This window comes from Falco punctatus, assembly GCF_963210335.1.
Source record: "Falco punctatus genome assembly, chromosome: 8".
NCBI lineage: Eukaryota > Metazoa > Chordata > Aves > Falconiformes > Falconidae > Falco > Falco punctatus.
Window position 1 is genome coordinate 14039572 of NC_137588.1, and position 22336 is coordinate 14061907.

Consider the following 22336-nt stretch of genomic DNA (forward strand, 5'->3'; position numbering starts at 1 on the left):
ATCCACACACATGTATTCCTTGCTGTGAGGGCGTGCTGGGTGGTGTGCCATGCTATCCATACCAATGAAAAAACTCATTTGTAATTGTCTTGTAACTTTTTGTTTTCTTTGGGTGACAGGTTGGGCTGGAGATGGTTTTGCTGCCCTGGGGGGATCTGAATTCACACGCTGCACTGCTCCCTGCACTGCAGCCTTTGTGTCTCGCTAAGCGTGTTTGCACTTGGGATTGTTAAAAATCCATTTAGGATTTTGCGTTTTCTGCCTCTCCTGAAGTCGGGTGTCAGCTCCCTGAGAATCTCGGTTGCTTTAGATGCGTGGAAAGGTGCAATTTTACCCCTTATGTGTGTGTAGGAAAACTCGAAGATTTTGCGATTATTTATTTATTTATTTATTTACGAGGAAGTAAGCAGCTGGTGGGTCACTGGGACGCGGAGCTGCTCTCCCACCGTCAGCAGCTGGCGCAAGGCCGGAGGGGCCCTGGCCGCCGCTACTGCCGCCCGGCCACCTCCGCCCGGGCCTCCCCCAGCGCCGGGGCTGCCGCCTGGGCGGGCGGCGGCGGCAGGAACCTTGGTGCCGCGGAGCCGTTTCCCGCGGCGGCCGGGACGGCTTTGCGGCAGGACGCGGCCCCGCCGCCCGGCAGCGAGGAGGGGCCGCGCCGTGCCGTGCCGTGCCGTGCCGTGCCCGCGGCTCCGCTCCGCGCCGGGCCTCCTGGGAGCACCGGCAGAGCGCGGCCCCGGGGCGGCAGGTAAATACTCCCTTTGGGCTGGGGTCGGTGCGCGGCTTGCAGGGTCTGCGAGGTCCCCCGGCTCCTCCGGGGCGGGCCGCCGGGCCGGGCTGGCCGCAGCCCTCACCGCGCTGCCCACCCGCCGAGCGGGTGTGCGGGCTGCGGCGCGGCCCGGGCGCGGCCCTGGCCCTGTTTGCATTTATAGCACGGACGCGTCTGTGGTCATGTGCCCGTCTGGAAAGACACGTTCCCGTGCGCAGGGAAGGGCCCTGCGCTTTGGTTCGCTGCCGCTCACTACCTCGGCGGGAATGGGGGCTGCTCCCCGCCGGTAGAGTCAAACTCCAGCATGTGTAGGCACAGCGTGCAGGCATGCCTCTGTGCTGTAATAGCTCCGAGCATGACATAATGCCGTGGTCTTCTTACATTGCAGTGAAATCGCTGCTTTTAGAGAAGCAAGCACCCAAACCCAGCCAGTGGAATTAGATCATCTGGAGTCAGATAGGCCCGTCAGGACAGTATCTGTTTGTGGGCCGTGTGTGCTAGGTGGAATATCAGCAGAGATGCTAGAGTCGCCGGCACTGCAAGGTAAGGGAAGGGGAAGAAGCTCGAGATTAGGTTTGTGTAAGGAATCATGACTTGCGCCTGAGCTGTTCTCTGTTCTGCAAATATGCACTTACGGCCCCAATCCTGCAAAGATGTACAGACAAATCTAATGTAGGCACTGTGTAGTCCCGCTAAGGGACTACAAAAAGGCACAGTATATTAGAATAAAATCATCTGAATCTTAGTAGGACCAATGCTCATAGATTGAAGCAACAGTAGTTTTCATCTCACCACTTTCAAGGCTGATTTATCCAAAATGAGTGAATTAAATTTGGGATTAAAAAACCTCCAGAAATTTAAAATATGAAATGGGGCAGTATGTAGTGGAACAAAGGATCTTAGTAGTCTACAGTAGCTAGATACATCATTCCTGCAGAACTTTATCAGAGTGAATTCACAGTATGTATTAACATTTCTCATCAGGTGTTTTGAGGTTTCTGCTGAGCCTCTGCTAACCTCTTCTGTAATGAAGTTATTGTTCAGTTTAGAAAATAGCATTTGTGCTGAGTAATCACACAACTCTAGCGGTACATGTGGTTACAACCAGCCTGTGGGGTTAGCTGCTGTGGCAGGGCTGCCAGGACCTGAGGGTTTGGGTTGCTGTGGTAGTTTTTAGAACTTCAGCATTATTTGGATCACTGCTTCCTTTCCTTTCCCTGCCCCTCTTTCCCCAATTAATTTAATGCGCCAAACCACTGTGGTCCTGGCTGTTTGAAAGACAGGAGGAGGGCTTAGTTTGAGGTTTGAAATGAGTTTGTTATTAAACACTATATTTCCATCAATGTCAGCGTTCAACCACTAATAGTTATGGGAAACCCAGGTCTCACTGCAGAAAGGCTTGTGCTGTCCCAGCTGAGCTCTTTGAGTACCACGGTTAGAGATGAGTTAGCTGCAGTCACAGATCAGGGCTACTCATAGCTGTGTGCTGGACAGATTTGGATGTCGAGTATATTTTCTTATGGCCACACCATGATGTCAGGGAAGAAATGTCTCACATGTTCTTGTGGGAGATGCTGTGTTTCTTACCCTCCTTCTGGTCTCTGGGACAATGGCAGCTGTTACTCCCAGCTGTGGAGTTACACTGGGCTGTGCTGAAGCCTGATCATTACTTCCTGCTTTGTGTGCCTCAAAGAAACTGCCCTGCAGCGCTAAATAAAAATTAATTGTATAGTCTGGCATATATGGTAAAGGATTAAATTATTAAATTGCTGTTTATATTAGCTAGTGCTTCATCTAGAAAGGTCCAAAAGTATCTTCTGAGTCCTAGTTATAAGGAGATAAATGTTGACTTCTGGCAGCCCCTGGTCTGTATGTCCTTCATTTCTTAAATGCAGCCACCTCAGGGTGCAGCAGGACATGGCTGCACACAACAGCTGAAAGCTCAGCAGCCTGATTTTCAACAGTCTCTGTAAATGGGTCCTGGAGGAGCAACATTCTCAAGAACAAAATGTGCCTTTTATTTCTGTTCGGAATGCATAGGGACAAACTGAAAATACTTCAATTTCTGATCTCTTTTTTTTCTAAAAAAAAAAAAAGTTAAAGCTTTTAGGGGCTGTCTGTCTTTTCCCTTCAGTGTAGTTCTAGAAAGTGTGGAGTAGGGACATGCTTACAAAATTTCAGTTTGCATTAGCCAGAAATGTTTATTTTTTGAAAAAAAGTAATATTTCACCTGGCATATACAAAGTTCCCTCACATCCTAGCAGGAGACAAGCTGGTACATCATGACAGATACAATTAGAACTATTAGACTGAGTCATGTTGGTTGTTGTTTCTTGAGTGTCCAGTTCAGTCGTGTTTCCTTTTGTACTGGAGGTTTGTATCACCCGTCTTGGATACTCTGTTACCTGGCAGTCTCTGTACTACTTGTGTTGAACTTGGGAGGTAACCGGCTGTTTTGTGTTGTGTGTCTGCCTCGCAGAGCGGGGAGGAGTTCTTGTAGTCATGGGAAACATGTAAAATACAACTTGTAGAACTTCACACAAATCTGTAGACACAAAGCAAATGAACCCAAGGATAGAGATAATTCACTCTTGTGTTGTTATTTGAGGCTACAGGTATGTTTAAGACAATGCATTCGTGCCTCAGGCCAAACCACTGCAACGCTTCATTCTGTTTGTCCATGTGGACTTACTGCCTGAAGTGGGTTTGAAGTGTTTGCATCCAGAGGATCTACAGGTGCGGTGCTAGACCTCAGGAGAGCCTCTGTTCCCCTCTGCCTGATACCCTGCCTTGTAAGGTCAGCCAGCCAACAGGGAGCACACTCAAGGGGGTAGCCAGATTTTCATCTCGTATAATGTACAAAGGTGCCCACATGCTGATGGGTTTGGCTGGCCTGCAGCCTGCACAGTGTGTCACCATCACCTAACTCCCCTCCAGTCAGTCTGCTTTGCTTTCTGTTCATTTCCTTGCCAAGGGTCGAGTCCCAGTCCAGATACTGAGTTTTCAAATGGTTACTCACCCACGGGAAGTGATACAGCCCATGGTTACTCGGTGGTGCTCCCCAGCCAGGAGGGATGTGTGTCAGATGGCTGCAAGGCAAAGGAGTCAGTGATAAAGATCTTGGGAGAGCTGTGTGGCAGTCAGTCTCCAGAAGAGAAGAGCTTTCTGTGGTCCATCTTCCTCTGCTGGGTCCTCCTCACCCTCTGGACTCACTTTGTTCTGGTGCAGCAGGCTGTTGTGTGCTTTCCAGCTTAGAGTTTCTTACATTTTAATTACTGTTTTCAAAGTGCAGTTAAAATTAAAGGTAACATAGTCTATAAGCACTGTTTATTATTCATTACTGTGTGCTCATCACTGGATGAGGTGTTCTTTAGCTGTGGTGTGTTAGTTGCCCACATAGGGAGGATGCCTGGGGAGCCTCCTTGTTAAAGGCACTGGGTCAGATCAGAAGCTGGGGGAAACGCGCTTCACAGAGTGAGACTCATGTATCTTTGCTAAGGGTCTGCTTCCCCTCACAGAATATGGTGTTCTTCTACCTCCCTGGTTTCACCTCTTTCTTCATTTCATCTTTTCTCAGTTGGTTGTTTTGTTTTCTGTAGCGTGAAAGGTCACTGCTGGCTTTTAGTTTGACTATGATTGCAGGTTAATTGTACCAAGTTAATTGCAGCTGTTCCTGCTCTTTCCCTCTCCCTGGGTCTAGCAGACAGGATGTGGGAGCTCTTCTTCTCTAATAAATGTTGGTGGTTGATTTCATCCTTAAGGGCAATGAGACTGTAGCAAACAGGTGGGCTTACAACATGAAAATGGTTATGCTTACATTCAGTTATCCTCTCTAGCACCTGGCCCTATAGCCAAGCATTCCTGATGAGAAAGCTTCTTTCTTTGGTTTTCGTGAGCTTTTCCTGAATATTGTCAGTGGTTTTGCGCAGGAACATTAAACAGAAGGTATTCATGTGAGACACTTTAAAACTAGTATTTTCTGAAAATTTGAAGCAATTAATTTCTCAGTTGTGTGTTGGGGAAAGAGGCTTTTGAAGAGGGGCTTTAACAATGTGATCTAAAGATAATTATTCATGCCATGCTGAACCAACCATGGACTCACATGGTAGCCTTTTTGAAATGTTGATTCCCTGTTCCATATTAAATGTTTCTTGTAGTTTTATCTTCTTTCAAGGCACAGTAAATTTCATCCAGACATTTAAATGATGGATGTGACAACCTTGTGTGCTGTGTTGCTGACTTGGTGCACACAACAGTAGGTCACCTGGAGTTTTGGAATCACTTGGGGAGAGGGCTTGCCTTGCGCTGAGGGAACAAAATACAGCCAGGATACAAGAAAATGGGATAGTTTGTACGAGGACAGTGTGCCAGCTGATGCTTGCTCCCTGGAATTGTCCTTATGAAATTCCTCGTTATCAGTTGCCTCTCCAAATTGAGTATGAGAGGCAAGCAGGAGCGTAGCTTTCAATTGCTGCTCAAAGAACTGGCCAGTGTATGTGTGGAATTCATAACTGCTAGGAGTGTGTTTTGAACCAGGACTGGTTACATATGGATGGCATGCAGCATGATGGATATGACCGGGAACAGTGTATGCTGAGGCTTCAACCACAGCAGCTGTAATACTGTGCTTCCTGTACAATGAAGGGAGAGAGGGCTTCTGGCTGGGGAGAGAACTAGATGCCATCATGCTTTGAAAAAGCTTCTGGTTAGAACAAGATGGAGAATGTTTGCTGAGTAGGCCTTGCTGTACTGTAAATAAATAAAGCAGCATCTGCCATCTAGTTGCAGCAAGGTGATGCTGGAAAGAGGGCACTCCACAATACCTTAAGGGCCTTGTGCTGCCACTGCCAGTTCTTCAACTACTTCTGCAAGTGTTCTGCATCAGTGATGTATAGAAGTGCATAGGCAGTGGTAAAAGGCTTTGTGTGTGACAGTCAGCCATCTGTGCATCCTCGTTCTTTCTTCTACCCATTCAGGTGTGCCCAGCTGATAAATATAGCTCAACTTCTTAACTAAGAGGTAACGCCTAAGTCTTCAGTTCCATAGCTTTTTTCTGGGATTCTGCGCAGCAGAGCCTGGTTTTCAGGGACTGTCACTGACCTAAGTGTGTCCCATTTAGGTTCTGGGCAATACCTGGCTGACGTGACCGATAAAGCTAGTCAGAAATCCTTGTAGCAGCAAAACCCGTAGGCTGTGATTTTTCAGAGTACCACTGGAAGACATTCAGGTCACAGGCTGAGGTTGCTCAGGCTGACAGGCGAAAAAACTCATTAGATACTAGCTGCTCCAGCCTCAGTGGGTTGTGCTCAAAGAGGGTATACATCAATCTTTTCTTATGACCTGTTGTTCAGACCAGGCTTGTCACAGCCCATAAACTGCACTGTAGTGGTTCAGGCCTGCAACACAACAGAAATAAAGGTCCCTGAGGCTGCTTCAATTTTTTCTGCTACCAATTTGTTGCCCAATTGAAAGAACATCCCTTTCTATTTTCCTTGTTGGCATTGGAGCTTCAGCCCACAGTTGCAATGCAGCGTGAGATAAGGAGAGCTTGTTCCCACAGCAGGTTCCAGAGTGCTGAGAAGGGGATAAGGCAAGCTCTCCAGTAGCTGAGGCACCCTTGTTCTCTATTTCCATACAGGTAACTTGTAAAACTCCTCTTCTGCTCTTGAGATAAAATTCTCAGAAGCACCCAAATCTTTGCCAGGAATTTGAGCCTAAGAGTCATTAGGAATCAGTGAGACTTGGAGGACTTTTAACATTATTATCTGCCTTTTGCTATCTTTTGCTGGCCAAGAGCTCTGATTTATGCATTTCCTCCTGAACACATTGCCTGTGAACATCATTGGTTGTTCCTTTCTAATTTTCTCTCCAAATACAATAGAAAAGAGGGATTTCCTATTTATCTGTTGTGTATCACTCATTGTTTTATACATCTCTGTTACCCGCGTACTGAAGAGGAGGTCCTGTGAGCACCAAAACCAACAAGATTGCTTATCAAGTTGTGTGATGCCTCCTATTCCACCTTCCTGCTTTCCTCCTCTGCATTCTAGCATTTTCATATCCATCTCACACTAACCACTTGTGCTGTGGCTAATTTGGAGAGACCCATGTGGTGACACTGACCTCCATAAGGGATCAAGTTTTGCCTGCTTCCCCCTTAGCAGGAAGGTGAGTTTGGGCCTGTTTCCTGTGCATTGATGAACAACAGTTCAAGAACTGCATCTTTAAGGATACTACTGCTTTGTCACATCTAGTTGAACTTACCCATGCAGCTTGAAAGAGAGAGAAGGAGAATAAATGGCAAATAGGCAGGATGGTGGCACAAACCCTGTTTCCTTAGGAAACTAGACTGAAAGGTGCTTCTTTTATTTATACTTTCTGTATGGATTGGTGAGCTAAATGGATCTCTTCAGTCACTGGTTCCTAAACTCATGCTGGCTCTAGCTTTCTCTCCTGCCTGAGCTAGAATAACAGTCCTGAACATAGTGTGTAAGCTGGGGGTATGCAGTGAGTGCCTGTAGTGGTGGTGTGAATCACCTGCAAGATTGCTTCCTACCCTTGCCTTTTCTGTGCATTTTAATTTTTGCTATGCAATGCCTGGGTATTTTCCTTGTCCCGTGGGGATCCAGAAAAGAACATCAGGAAGTTAAATGATCTCTTCCAGTGTACATGCTTTGGCATTTGTCATCCATGATTTTTCTTTGCTGTCAGACTGTGCTGAAACCTAGGTTAAGTCCCTGTGGCTTCTCTAACGGAAGTAATCTTGACTAATGACTAAACTGAACTTCTGTGATTCATGTGGTGCAGGCAGCAATCCTTGCTGTTTACCTCAGCCATGTGAGTAATATGGCCACTATAAACTCACGATAGTAAAGACTTTACTCATGTTGTAAGTGCACATTAATTACCTGACCACTGCATGTTCATGGACGAAAGCTCTATCTGCACTAGGCAGACATACAGAAAAAGCATGTTTCTCAGCTGCTGCAATCCCTGTGCCCAGCAGTTTTTGCAAAGTACAGTGCACCATGTTCCTTCACCTTTTTTTCAGTAAGACTAGTTCCCAGGGGCCTGAATGAGCTGTTAGGTTTGTACTTCCCATAACAAATCCCTGCTTACAGTTGCATATAGCTTTGGCAGTCTTTAATAGTTTGGGCTGATGCTTCTCTCTTCCTCTCCTATTCACTGCCTTAGACTGACTGTCTTTGGAAAATTTCAGGTGTTTCCAAGAAACAATGCATAAGATAATATATTTTATAGTAGTTTAAAAGGAGTTCATCCTATCCTGTTGTTTGCCTTTTTTTCCCCCTTCATGTGAAGCAAGTGATTTCCACTCGTTTCCTTCCTGGAGGCGATTCTGATGGAGCTGTTTACTGCCATATCAAAGTTTGCTTTCATTTGGCACCAGATTAGTGCAGAAGTCTGAATTAAATTTTTGTTGAGTGCCACTGTCAGAAAATGCCAAATTGTGTTTATGGAGGATATATGATCACAGAATCCCAGTGCTAGTGGGAATTACTGGCACAGTTCTTTCTTTGATCCGGGGAGGTTCTTGGCGGTATAGGAAGGGATGAGCCTGCCACCATTGAGGTCACATTTCACATCTTTATTGGGCAGGAAAAACAGAATAGTTTGGAAGGTATGAGTGCTGCAATTTGTGAGCTGTGTGATGCAGGGGCCTGTCATCTTCTCATGACCTTGTGATTCAGCATCTTACTGGATGCGAGGTCAGTTTGTAGTTCGGCATCACCACACTTGGCTGCAAGACACTGGATAGCTCCAGTCTCACAGAATCCAGAGAAACATGCGGCCACATGAAGCTTCCAGCATTTAAAAATGAACCTGTTAAATGTAAGTGCCAATTTTTTCCCCCTTGCTTTCCACCTTTCCTAATGATTTAAAGTAAAGAACAGAGCAACATTGCAGCTACTACCACTGAAACGCTTCAGTGGCATGTCACAAGCCCTTCTGGAGCGATTGCTGCTCCAGTCCCTTGAGTGGGAGCAAAGCTGTATTCTTTGCCAACCCCTGTGAGGCAGCATCTTTGAGTGGGCCAGCCTGTAGCTTTCACTGTTGGTGTATGATTATGTTAGTGCTGATTTTGTTCAAATGAATGCCTGTTGCAGTTTTGCAACTTCAAAATATCATTCTTGCTTTAAAGACATGTCATAGCAGGATGTAGACTAAGTGGATGGGTTGCACCACATCATATCCCTTAGCCTGTTCCTGGAGCTCCCAAGCTCTAGGGTACCAGTGAGCAGAACGCTGTTCTGGGGTTGCTGACAGGAATGAGCTTCAAGAGTGAACTCTATGCTGCATTAAGCTGACAATGCAGATGTGCCCAGCATGTCTTTATTTCCCACTGCTGTCAACTGACACAGTTGCACAGCTTTGCCGAGGGTCTGTTCCCATACCATTCCAATTTGAAACCACTGCAGATATGTTTTCCTCAGCCCTCTGGTTGTGGTTCTGGCTCTACCTTCAATGTCTTACTCTACATTTACTTGTTGAAAGTGATCTTAGTCCTGGTTCACCATGAGGCTACTGAAGTGAATCCTTGAAGTGAGATATGGGGAAGAAGTTCTCCGTGTAAAGGCTCAAAGTTTCCAGGGTTATTGAAAGTTATTTATTTGGAGTGTGTTTGCAGAAATCATGGTCTGAATTGCTGATGTAAAACACAACTGTGTCGTGGCTGTCCAAAACTGAAGCAGGGATGGGAAGAAGCCAGCATGTCATTACAGAGGGAATTGGTTTGTGCTACAGGATTCTGTGCCCCCTTCTTGACGGGCTGCTGGCCTCCTTACTCCTTGCTATAGGAAAAGAATGCTCATTAAACAACTTTGCTAATAGAAGTTAGGCAAATAGGCTGTTCTGGATTGAAAAAAAAACCCTTAAATAGAAGTATTATCTGTGTTTGATGATGTTTAATAGATGTTTTTTCCTGCTAAGTGTAAATCTTCATGGGTCCTGGTAGCACTTCAGCAGCGTTCACAAGCTAATGAGCTGTTAATTATCAGGCCTGCGCAGGCTAATTAGTTCTGTTAAGAGTGTATTAATCTAGGTAGAGCACTGAGCTAATGCAGCTTTGCTGCTTCTAGGATTGAGCTGATGGGGTGAAAACTGGGATGTAGATCTCTGACTTTGGGCTTTTCTGCGTGTACAGACTCCAGGTACATGATTTCTCCTAGCAGCTGTTGGAGCTGTTCTCCTGCTAGCGCAAATGTCCAGTCTCCGTGTCCCAAGAACTTGCCCACATTTCTGATTTCCCTAACTGAAACATACTTACCATGCAGTTCCCTCAAGCATGGCAGCACTGTGGATAGAACTTCAAGAGGGTGAGGTTAGAAGGCTGCAGGCTTGGTGAGACAGAAGTCAGCAATGAGACACCCCATTATTACACTACAAGGAACAGAAACCCCCCTTCCTTCCACCTCACAGGTGTGCGCTCAGGTGGGTCGATACAATTCTTCAGTAGTTCTAGCCTTAAAGCCTTTTGCTATTCTTATGTTATGTCCAGTCAGTCAACAGCTTGGAAGTAAAGATCTGCAGATTTGTGATGGTGTGGGTTATGGCATGTTTTGTTTTGCTGGTAGAATGCATGGGGCTGGTAGTCTTTCTGGGGCTTAGGTTGCCATGTGGTTTCATTTAGGTTCCCAGTGATACTCTAGAGGGAAACTCTTGTGTGCAGTGCTTTGCAGCAGCCTAATAGCATTGATTTATTAGGCAAATATCACAGTTCTCTTTATGCAGACAAGTAGGCCAAGTAGCTGCTGTAGAACTCTTATTGGTCTCCTAAAACTGGGAGTGCAAGCAATCTGAGAGGAGGTGGCAAACTCTTTGAGGCTGATTGGCCTATTTTACTAACCCTTCGTTTCTCAGCCTTTTCTTACAGCCTGAAGGGAGCCTGTCCTAAGCATTCCCTAGGTGACTGCATTTGTGATGTTGGCAGTGCCCCTCAGTGCAGCTTTCTAAAGCTTGGTTAATAAATGGCATTCCTTTTGTTCCCTTTACCTTGTGCCCCATCATGCTGTCTCTAAGTTCCAGTTCAAGAAGTGATAATACAGAGTTCACAGAAAGTGAACAACAGAAGCCCCAAAGGGGTTCTTCATACACAACCAGCGTGGTGTCAGATGGAGAAAGTAAAGTCAAGGGGACTGTGAGAGAAGTGATGTGATTAAATGTATTTACCTGGGAAAAGGCCCTTCCTGACATGATGTTTTGCTTTGTTTTACAGGTATTCTCCGTCACTATGAGCTTATTTCATAGAGAGACTGTAGCCCAATTGATCAGTGGATAGTAAGTCTCCCATCTGAAGACGGGTTGATTTGGTTCCTTTCTACCACTAAGGATTGTGGCTGGTGAATGTATTTGCCCCACCATCTCTAAGTTGATGGTGTGCCAAGGACAGATGTCAAGCATCTCCTTCTCTGGATTTCATGTGGTGTCTTCTTAACGCATTGCGACGCCTTGGCCCCACCGGCAGCACAGGATATGGAGGCTCTTGAAGTTGATGACATTAGCCCTGCCTTGGAAGTGACTGAAGACTTTTTCAATAGTTTTGATACTAAGCTTGAAAAGATTGTGCAGCCCTCTGAGGTCTACGGTGTACAGGAGGTGCCGGAACTGGTTGGGCACGAGGTATTTGATCAGGTAACAGGGAGCAGGAATCTGAGGAATGTCGCCTCCTTAGCCAAAAGTAGCCTCTTATGGGATCACTGCAAAAATGGCCTCTTGGAAACCAAAGCTCAAACAGTATTCCCTGCCAAAGACCAGCGTGTGGTGCAGAGGGGAACAGCTGCTGACAACCTTGCTTGGGCAGGGGAAGGGGAGACCGCAGCTTTTAACATCTTCAATATCTGCCAGCGGAGGAGAGACAGGCCCCGCTCAGTGAATGACATCCTGGTGCAGAATGAGGAAGCCTCCACATTCAAACCAGGACACAACAGGTCACGCTCTGATATCAGCCATGTAAACTGGGGAATGGTCTTCACCAGCACCTCCTTGCAGCAGCCACCTGCGCCTGGTCAGGTCAATAACTGTGCTTTGCTCTCTTACCTGGCTTTAACCAAGGGAGAGGACATTCAAGGAAATACAGGTTTGTGCTGGTGCTTTATTGTTTCTGTTGGTATGAGGACTTTCCTATATGTTTTTAATATTTATCTTGAAAGAGGAGCTGCATGTTCTAAAAAAACAAGAAACAAACCCCCCAAAAAACAACTGTGAGGTGGCTCTTAAGAGGATAGAAATCAGCATGGCTTTGTTGTCAGTGATGTAGCTCTGTCTGTTTTCCTGCCTAAGGATCAGTTTTCAAACCAGTCTTGACTTCGGTTCCTTTCATGCTTTGAAAAATGAAGCTTGTTTTACTTTTTGCTTCTATTTTGTTCAGCTTGACTCAGGAAAAAAAATTATGTTTTTTTATAATTTCCTTACCTGATTTTCCCAAACTATTGGGCAAATGGCAAATCCAAAAAAAGGCAGTTTTCATAAACATTGAAGAGTGGCCATCAAAAAAAGGGCATACAAAGCTTTACTGTGAGGCCTGAGATCTCTGCTCTGTTTCTTTAAGAAATGCTGGCTATTCAGTCCATAAACAATTAACAAAAACTCAGGCATGCAATTTGTGCTTGTCAATATTAAGGCATCTCTGCCAGCTTTGTATGGGGTACAGGAAGTCTTGTTATCAGATTGAAGCAGGCGTCTCCAGTGAGCCATATGAAGCGGTGTTTCAGCGAGTGATACTTTTTCCTCTTCCTTTCCCAAGCAGTACACTGGAAGAGGTTGTGCTCAGGGCTTCGGAAACAGTGACCCAGTGTCTCCATCTCCATGATCTATTTTGCAGAAGCCAAAAGTGGACTGGGCACTTACTGAAAAGAAAAGCAGTTAGTTCCACAGAGATTGTTATAATCTAAATAAAGGCAAGACTTAACAAAGGAATTTAAAAACCGAAAGGTTGTAAAAGCATGTGTGTGTGTGTGCACGCTTATGGTGGAATGACTCCAGTTATGAATAGGTGGCCTGTTTAGGGTTAAAACGAGTCTTTGGGGTTAGGTTTTCCAGATAAGTCAGCTATTTTGGAGCATGGAAAGCAGGTGTCTAATTTTGGTGTTTGTGGATGTGTGTGTATATAAATATGTATATATATATGTCACAGCACTCCCAAACTATCAAGCTGCAACAAGGTCTTTTACCATCTCATACCAACATACTCTTCATGCCAGTCCCTCTGCTGCCTTCTCCTAGTCTCTCCTCATCCAGGGCACGCTCACGCTCTCTGCTTCTTCCTTGGCTGCCCAACCACTTCACAGAGCCAGCCACAGCTGCACCTTGTCTACATCGGCCAACCCGCTGCCCCTGAAGCCAGCCCACAGCCGTATGTTATCAATATTAATTAACCCAGCTTCCTTCCTCTACAATTCCCCCCCCCTTTTTTTTTCTTTTTAACAATTCATACCTCATGTATTTACCAATCATCACAAATTTCTTACAAATAAACTTTTCATACAGTCCTCTATAATTCCTCTACATATACACATATGTATATATGCATACACGAACCTCTGGGTGGTTGTGTTATATTGTGACGTAGTTGCTATATCCCAGAGAAGGGTGCTTTTGGTTGACAAAGGCAAGTATACCTGCTGTTGTTTTTATTAGGGAGATACACTGCTTCCCACAGAGTGCAGTCTCTGTTCTGTGTCCTTCCTGTGAAAGGGATGCAGAACAGGAACGCGCCCAGAAGCCTGGAGACAGAGTTCTGTTTTCGTCACTGGTGTCCTGGGTATCTCATGGGTTTAATTTAACATGTAGCACCTTCATATGCTCACAGAAACACCAATAAAATCTAGCCATTAAAGGTCAGTACGTGTCCCTGACAGTGTTTTAAGCTTAAATCTTTTTGCCCAATTTCCCCACGCAACCCTCAGAAAAAGATGGGGGTTCTGTGACGTACACTGTTTATGATAAGAAATACCCAAGCCATTCTGTATTTAAAGACCTGTTCATGTCCTTACTCAGTGAGAGTTGTTTCAGACGGCCACTGGATCCCTAGCCTATAAGAAGCAAGTCACCAATCCAGCGGGTATGAGCAGCAGAGTCTGAGGCCAAACTGTTCTCCCTTCTGTCAGTCCAGGGCTCAGGCAACTGCAAGAGCACACTGGGGTGCACCCTAATGCGTTGCATTTCAGTGTGGGGTGAAGCAAATTACGTTCCCCCTCTCCTTTACACACAGATGAAAGACAGTGTGATGCAGCTGTTCATAAAAGGAAGCAAAATGAAAAATGGAAACGATTATGTAGGTTTTTCTTCCCCTTCTGGCAAACAAATTTTATTAGGAACTGCAGTGCTGGGACATCATTGCTTCCAAAGTCAGGGACCGCATGCTGCAGTCTTCGTCCCCTCCTGGGTGAGAGTCTCTGTGCTTTCAGAAGCAGGGCCGTCTGCAGTGATAATCTTCCTTCTGCCCTGGCTCCCATTTATGCTGTTTCAGTCCACTTTGCTTAGAGGCTACAGACCACAGGGAGATGCACCAACCTTCTGGAAGCCCTAAAAGGGCCTTGCTGTGTCCAGAGTCAAGTCTGTAACAGGACTTCAAACCAGTGTCTAGAACAGTTTGATAGAAAACCTGCTGTCATGTAACCATGAGAGGAAGAGAAAAGACAAGAAACATGCTCTGTGTACAGGTGGATCTAACCGTGGGATTCCTTAAGCTTGGTTGTATCCAGGGTTCAGTCACCCCATCACAGTGTGCACCCAAGGCGTACTGCTTTGGTAGTAGCAGTGGAGTTCAGTTGTACTTACCCCAGCCCCTCAGCAGACACCTAAACTGTTTAAATGTGGTTAATCCAATGAAGATTCAAAGAAGTTCTGTGCTCTGAATATACGCTGTTTTAACTTGTTTCCTTAACCTGTTCTGTTTAACAGCAGCACAGGTTTTAGAAGGAAGCCATGGTATTTCTTCCCTCTGTGTTTACAGGAGAGCCTGCCATAGAGTTTGCTGCTACTGTGAGCTGAGCTGAAAAGAGAAAAGCAAGAAAGTAGGGGTTGCAGATATGTGTATCTGGAACTGGTAATTGTTTTCACAAAAGACTGAAAAATGTGTTTTAAGGTTGACTGAAAGCTGCTGCAGTGATTGAAGGGGTCATAGTGGCTGCAGCCTGTGGAGACATCCTTTTCCAGGGCTTTAATACAGATGAAATGAACGCATATGAAATACTGAGAGCAACTTCAGCCACTGCTGGTCAGCCCTCATTGCTGTAGAAGGACTTCCATCTGGAGCCTGCAGAGGTCTCCCCGTCCTCCGAGGCTGGCCAAGTTGCTGCGTAGATTAACTCTTCACAGTTTTTTTTCCTTATCTTTATTCATAGTATATTTATTACTATGAGCTTATCTGTTCCTGTTGCTTGCTTTTTTATAATACAAATAAAATGAAACTGGATCCTTCCCATGTGCTGTGAAAGAAAAGGATCTGAAAAGAAGCTGTGCCTTTTGGGGCGGTATCTCCTTAGGCCTGCTGGCAGGAACAGCTAGTGTACTAAAAGTGAACACTGTTTGTGCCAGGGAGTAGGGTCAAGAGAAACGAACGCTGTTTGTGCTAGGGAGCAGTGTCAAGGGGGAAGTGGAGCTAGCAAAGACGGAAGTTGTACGCCTATTCAAGGCAGGCTTTTGTATTTCTGGACATGTGGCCTGGGAATCAAAGGGAGAATGCTGCATCTGTAGTATTCAGCGAAAGCTTGCTTAGATCACTAAAACACAATGTGAGCAGTTATCTTTGATAGTCATGTGGATGTTTTCTTTCAAACACAGCTGCTCCCAAGATTGTGGGATGCTATAGCACTTTTCCTGGGTAGCTGTTTTGTTTGCCTGCCATGCCTGTGAGCTTGGGGAACTCTACAGCTGTCATTGTGCTGAGCACCTGCACCCTGACAAACTGACTGCAGAAGGCTGGCACCTTGTGCCTCTCTCCACAGGCAGCTATGGAGGTACCCAGCCAGCCCCACTGATTCTGGCAGTATGTTCTGCCAGGAAGTTGAGCCTACCAGATGTTTGCAACGCTATGGCATGGCAGAACAGAGATATCGGAGAAAGGTGATTGCCTTAAAACTGGCCAACAGGCCCAAATTCTATGGTCTCTGATCAAGGCCAGAATTTCACGTCTTTCTTTTGACTGACTGGTTTAAAAAAACACCTATTTTCCCCCCCTCTCTTCACAGTTCTTTTATCAGTCTGGGAGCCTAGCCATCATTTGGGATACTTTAAAAGTATGACCTTGTAGTCAGTTTTTGCAGGGGATGTTTCAAGAGAGGCTTGGGACTCTCTTCATATAGCTCTTGTACATATTGCATACTTTTCTAGTGTGCTTTTATAGAGGTAAGACATCTAAATTGGTGTTCATGAGCAACACGCCACTGATTCACAGGCTGGGGACTAGGAGTGATCCTTGAGTTCTGAGGAGTTGTTTTCCAGTGTTACTTTCTCTTGTTCGAGTGACTGCACAGCTGTTATGTTGGGGTGTTCTCTTTGTTTGCCAGGTATCCTCACCTTCAGCAGCAGCAGTAGTGGTGGCTGGTACTAGCTCTGCGCCTGTGATGTTGGCTCATGCAGCATTTCGGGGTACATACCAGTGTGTGGAACAGGTTTGTGGTGGTGGGTCACAGCAGCAGACAGCAGTGCCATCAGTTGTTGCTGCTGTTGTCCTGCTCAGGGAGGAGCTGCAAAGACAGCTAGCTGGAAGGAGGAGCTGCTGCCGAGGTGGAGGTGGCCAGAGATCCTGAGAGGTGTGAAATACCAGAGGTGTGACATGCAGCCTTCACATTTTTGCTCCAGTGATGGCCAGGTAAAGCGTAGCTCCTGACCCATCTACCAGGGAGGTTTCTGAAACCTAGTTGCCATTTGTGATTTTGCAAAACACCCCCGTAATGCTGTCCTTTTTCTGTGGTATGTAGAAGCTACATAGCCAGGGCAGACCAACAGGTCATTAATTGCCACTGGGATGGCACAACATTATAGGTCTGTGGTTGTTGTGCAGAAGATAATGGTGCTGCCATTTGAGAAGCAGATGGTGCAGAAATAACACTTCTGCACCTTCCCCTCTGGAGAGCAGGAAGCCTCAAACCACTTGGAAATAATCCCGGAGGTATCAAGCCAGTTGGAGAACCGATGCCTTTTCCTGTGGCCGATTTATTTTCAGCATTAGCAGGTAGTCAAGAAAAAGGTAGCTGTACTGCAGAGATTTGAGGCCTTTCAAGATTTGAGGAGGCAAAAATGTTATTTAAAATAGAATACGAGTTAGATGGCCTCCACTGCAGGAGTCTGTAAGTGCCAGGCACTGTCTGCATCTAGCAAGAGAGAGCCCCTTCTCCCAGGAGATCACAGCTTAAATATACCACACAGTAAGGGTAAGGAGGGTGAGTAAGGACAGAGGTGAGGTGCTTTGCCCAAGATCAAATGGGAATGTAATTTGGATCACCTGACTTCAACTCATCTGCCAGATGATACTTCCCACTAACTCCCCTGGCTAATTCAGGGAGTGCAGCACTTATTCCCTGCAGGCTCACTCCTGATTTCTCTTTGGGCTTGGGCACCCTCTGAGCTGGAAGGGCCCTGGGGGCTGGCAGAGAGCAGCAGCAGGGGACTAGGCTGGACAGCTGCCCCGAGTAGAGGGAAACATGACCTACTCCACTCCCTTGCCTGGGAGGGTGCAGAGTGATGAAGAGGGGAGTGTAGTGGGAGGTGATGGGAGGGGCTCACATACAGTGGATAAATTCACAGTGCAGGAGGACTACAGTAAACAGTGCTGGTGAGTTTGGTTGTGAAGCTGTTCTGGTTGCAAGGGTTATTCTTTATGGAGGTTTTTGCTCTGGAGTTACGACACTCCATAAAACTAATGAACAGAGTTTTCATCTCCTGGGGCAGTGCTGATTGCTTCCAGTGATGTTGTGATGACTTTCATAACTGAATTTTCTGGTTAGTTGCTATCATTCCCTTAGTGATGTCAGCTAACTCTCCTAATGTGAACTGACCCTGTTTTCTTAGCTTTGGCAGTCACTTTATACCCTTTCTTCCTTCTTTTTAAACTGAATTGAATAAATATATTAAAAAAATCAGCAAATCCATCTTTCTTTGATATTCTCACTTCTTTTGCAAGTGCTGCTTGCATCTCCTAACTGGTAGTAGGTAACCGTCTCTTTGAACTCCTTATACTTTTGTCTCTGCCAGAGTGGAGTCCTGTTCTGGTTTGGTCTTGCACTTTGGATCCAACCTCCTTCTCCACTCCACTGCCCTCTTGGCACAGGCACTGTGTCAGTAGGCACAGGATGCTGGTGCATCTGCTCAGCAAACAGTATGCAAGTGTTTGACTTGCTGCAGAGGAGCAAAAAGGGTTGGATGGAGTGGCTGGGCAGCTATGGACTTCAGCAGAGTTTCCTGTATGTTCCTTGTACAATGCCACATCTGAAGGGAAAATCATAACAAATAATTTGTTCAGTTCTTTATCTGTTTAGGCAATTCATTCAGTGAGGAGCTGTTTTTTCATGAACAGCTATGCATAAATCTGAAGTTAAGGGTTTGCAAGTCCAACATTATCAAAGCAGGTTTTCCTTTCCCTGTGTCTAAGGAAGATGAAAAAGAGTGAATGCCCTTCTGGTGGGGAGGGGTGCTGTTTCTTTATATAAATTAATGCAAACTCCTGCCTAGTTAGAAGTCCTGTTGCTGTAGTGGTCCCTTAAAAGAAGTAGCATTGGGAGAAGCAGCCAGTTTTGGCTTGAGGACAGCCATCTGCTGGAAATTTGTGGCTAAATGTCAATGCCATTATTACAGTACCAAGTGGAATCGGATATACATGCCTGAAAGAGATATACCTGCAGAGCCAGATAGGAAAATAGGTGGGAACAAAAGACCGTATTGTTAACTAGGAGGGAAATGGATATTGTGGATCTGAGTCATACTGGCTGAGGCACAGTTTGTCCCTGATGTAGCAACCCACACCAAGGATGTGACTAGCCCAACCCAGTTTGAGAGCATTTTGGGTCGCATAGGTGTCTGCTAAGTTCTGTGGAAATCAGAGACGAGGACTATTGATAAAAACTCTGTAACTTACACTAATCTCTTTACTAAGCATTAGAGAATCCAGAGGGGACTGCCACCTCAAGAGACAACCCCCTCAGAAACAAGGCATCTCTGCTTCAGCCCTTTTCCAGGTTACTTGTTATTATTGTCATCAGAAATGCTTCAGTAGTGGAAAACAGGGGAAGTTTTCCTGCCATACCAAGAGGGACAGCCGGTTGTTCAGGAGCATATATCTTCTGGACGTGCTGAGACAACTCCCTCTCCTGTGGTGCTGGTCGCACCAACTGACCCCAAGTGTGGAGAGCAGTGGATGTGTGCTCGGTGCGGAGTTCCTAGCCGGGACAAGTGGGCAGCTCCCAAAGGAGAGGAGAAATGTAGGGGAAGATACTGCCCTATCCCCAGCTTCTAGATCTCTCTTTGTTTCCCTCTGCCTTCTTCCCCCTCTTCCCTTGAAATTAGAACTCCAGATGGCTCAGGTGTGGGCCATTTACTGTGATTATTTCCCTTTTTTTACTCTACTTCAATTTACTCTCCCTGTCTCTGTAGGGAGCAAAAGAGATGCAGTTTCTGTTTGGAAGGTGGATGGAGCATTTGCTTTCTAAGTGGAAAGGTATTATCTGGCACTCTGCACATTGAGGAGATAAAGGAGTAGGGGGTTGTAAGGTGTGTTTGTATGTGCAGCATATGGATTCAACCTGTTTCTGCCAACCTCTATTGCCCAGACCTAAACAATACGAAGCATTTGAATTTTAATCAAATTGGCTGCTGGTTCTGTCCCAGCTAGAGCCAGAGCCAGTGCAGCTGATTCATGGGAGCTTGAAGGGAAGTAGTGGGGTGAAGGCGGGAGAGGGGGATGCCTCTGTGAAAAGGCAGGGAGAGATAGCCTTTCTGTAACTCAACAAAAGACAAGCAAACCTGCGTGCAGATGGAGGAGTGGCTGGGGGAAGGTTACGAGTTGTCCTATTATGGAGAAGCTTGAACTGTCATCTGTACTTGATGGAAGCGAGAGAGATTGCAGTTGGAGCTGCAGAAGGGCTGCCTCCCTGATTGGATTAATAGAAAGGGAAGATGACTCTAGAATGGCTGCCCATTATCTGCACTACAAAGGGATTAGTGTGGGTTTCAGAGAAATTAATGGCTTTTGAGTTAGCGCAGAAATACTAATGAATGTCAGGGCCAGAGATGTACAGTGAACAAAATCGGTTCTCTTTTAGTGCGTGTGAGTGCATGCGTGTGTATCTATCCATTTGGGCTATGAAAGTGGTTTTTCTCTGCCATTTTGAGTTTCAGATTAGGCTTTCAGTTTTCATATTTAGCCGAAATACTCTTGAGTAGCTTATTTGTCTGCAAGGTATAGTTATATTGATTTCTTTTCCACCTTTTCAGACCTAGTGCCACAGTAGCAATTTTTAAATTGTTGTTATGATTTTAGTTATATATGCAGGAAATCTTTGTAGGTAGAGTGCTTTGAATGTGGTGTTAAGTGCAGGCTCCATTCTGAGTATGTGGGTAATGTGGGGAAGCTGAGGCTGAGCTGGCAATGCAAAACCTGAGTGCATCCTTCTTGTTAGTGTGGATGGGTGGTAGCATCCTCCCCCTGTTTTTTTAAACCCTATAAGTTTTGCATATCCACATTAAATATATCAAACAATTAATTCTTATGTTTGTTCATTAAGTTTAACTGAAACTTGTCTGCTTAATCTTTGTAAATCCTTAAAGTTGGTCTTCACTGAAGAGCTAGACAAAGCTTTTTATTTTTACGCTTGCTGTCCTGAATCCTCCTCCTGCCCATACACGACACTCACAACCAACTATAGCAGCGCTTTCAGCCAAGGGTGGGAGCATCTCCTTAGAATGTACATTACAGCCCAGGTTCTGCTTTCTCACCAGTTGGTGTCAGAAGCCCCTTGGACAGTAACTGAGTCCCTCAAACACTCATAGTTCCTGGCCCATTAGCTGGTGGTGGGGAAGAGCAGCATGGACCAGTAACCCTGGCCGTGTTAGCTGGGAAGCCCAGTACAGATTGGGGATGCAGTGACTTCTTTACAGGCTCTTCTTTGGCTCTTTGTTCCAAGCTTCATCAAGCTTCTATTCTGTTAGATCTGCGCTGAATGCATCCTAGGTACACTCGGAGGTGATCATGTCTAAAACTTGTTAGAGCGTGGCCTGTTAACATGAGTAGTAATTGGTTAAGCTGAGATGCTGAAAATACTTTGTGCCTCCAGCTGTCTGCCCTATGCTCTTTCAAAGGCTGTCAGCCTGAGGGCAGAAACCACTGGTGAAACAGCTCCTGTGTTGATGTGGTTTGTAACACTGCCTGTTAAGGTCAATTGATGCTGATTTTGTTTTGACCTAATTGTGCCAGGAGGTGGATGAGGAGCTGTTCCCAGGTGGCTACCTTGCTCCTGCATCAGTAATACTGTTCTCTGAGGGAGACTGTCAATCTCTTCACTTGTGTCTGTTAATTCTGTCAGTGTTTGTAAGTGAAGAAAGTGGAACTAGAAGTCAAATGGAAGCAAAAATTTGTTCCTCAGGGCTGGGTTGTTTTGGGGTCCAAGTGTTAAAGTTGGTGTTAGAGCATAATGGTGTGAATGCCACTGAATTTATACAGAGACTGACAAAAATTGTACAGAGCCACATGTCCTGCCCAAGGTGAAAATACAGTTTGCATGTATTGATGATGGTTGAAGTGGTGCAAATCAGATTGGGGCAAATCTTGCGTGGAAACCTTTTTTAAAACTCAGAAATGCTTTAGATAATTTCTTTTAAATTCCTATCACTTTGGTGCCCAGACTGACTCATATATGGCTGGTTTTCTGGGGGTGAAGAAAATTCCCCTTGAGTTTGCTTTGTGCCAAGGTTTGTGAAAGGGTCTGAAGCACCTGAAGTGCTGAGTCACTTAGATATCTGTGTGTGGGTCTGGGAAACCTCTTGCTTCTCTTTTTTGGTCATGTCTGCTGGTCCTGACCGTGATTCCCGGAAATCAGCAAAGCTCCTCTCCAATAAATGGAGCTGTGCAAAATGTTCTGATCCGAGGTCGTGCTGAGATGTGCTGTTGCTGGTCACAGTTCTCCATTCCCCATGTCTTAGGTAAGTCACTGCCAGGTGTGGTGCCCAGGTGCTGGCAGCGGAGCTGTTCCAGCCAGTTCCAGTGGCCTCAATGCAGGGCACAGTTGTGGGAGCCACCAGATGGGCCTCTCTGGCAGAGTGCATGTCAGAAAGGACAAAGCACTGCCCAGCAGTGTGAGGAGTAAGGAAAAAAGTGTGAGAAGCAGCCCAGGGTCAGAGGAGAAGGTGCTGCAGGTACTGGGGCAGCGATTCCACTGCAGGCCCTGAGGAGACAGACCGTGGTGGAGCAGGTATCTCCTTCCAGCCCCATGTGGGACCCCATGCTGTAGGAGGTGGAGATGCCCTGAAGGAACTGTGCCCATGGAGAGCTCATGCAGGAGCAGGTTTATCCTGAAGGACTGCAGCCCTTGGAGAGGACACATCCTGGAGCAGGAGAAA

The 22336-nt window shown here is 45.9% G+C and overlaps 1 protein-coding gene across 5 annotated transcripts in view; it reads left to right on the top strand.

Moving 5' to 3' along the window:
- The window catches only part of PLEKHM3 (pleckstrin homology domain containing M3), a 134089-nt gene that overhangs the window by 15740 nt on the left and 96013 nt on the right, over window positions 1-22336 (top strand). For 2 of the 5 annotated variants that reach the window (XR_013930162.1, XM_080400177.1), the window contains exons 2-3: window positions 1155-1309; window positions 11001-11861. Coding sequence is in view for 4 of the 5 variants with exons in the window: in XM_080400177.1 (XP_080256303.1) it covers window positions 11258-11861 (604 nt within the window). In the remaining variant the exon portion in view is untranslated. Of the gene's footprint in view, window positions 1-3; window positions 746-1154; window positions 1310-3651; window positions 8618-11000; window positions 11862-22336 lie in introns of those variants that run through there. The other 3 variants (XM_080400179.1, XM_080400178.1, XM_080400180.1) reach the window with 3 other exon arrangements.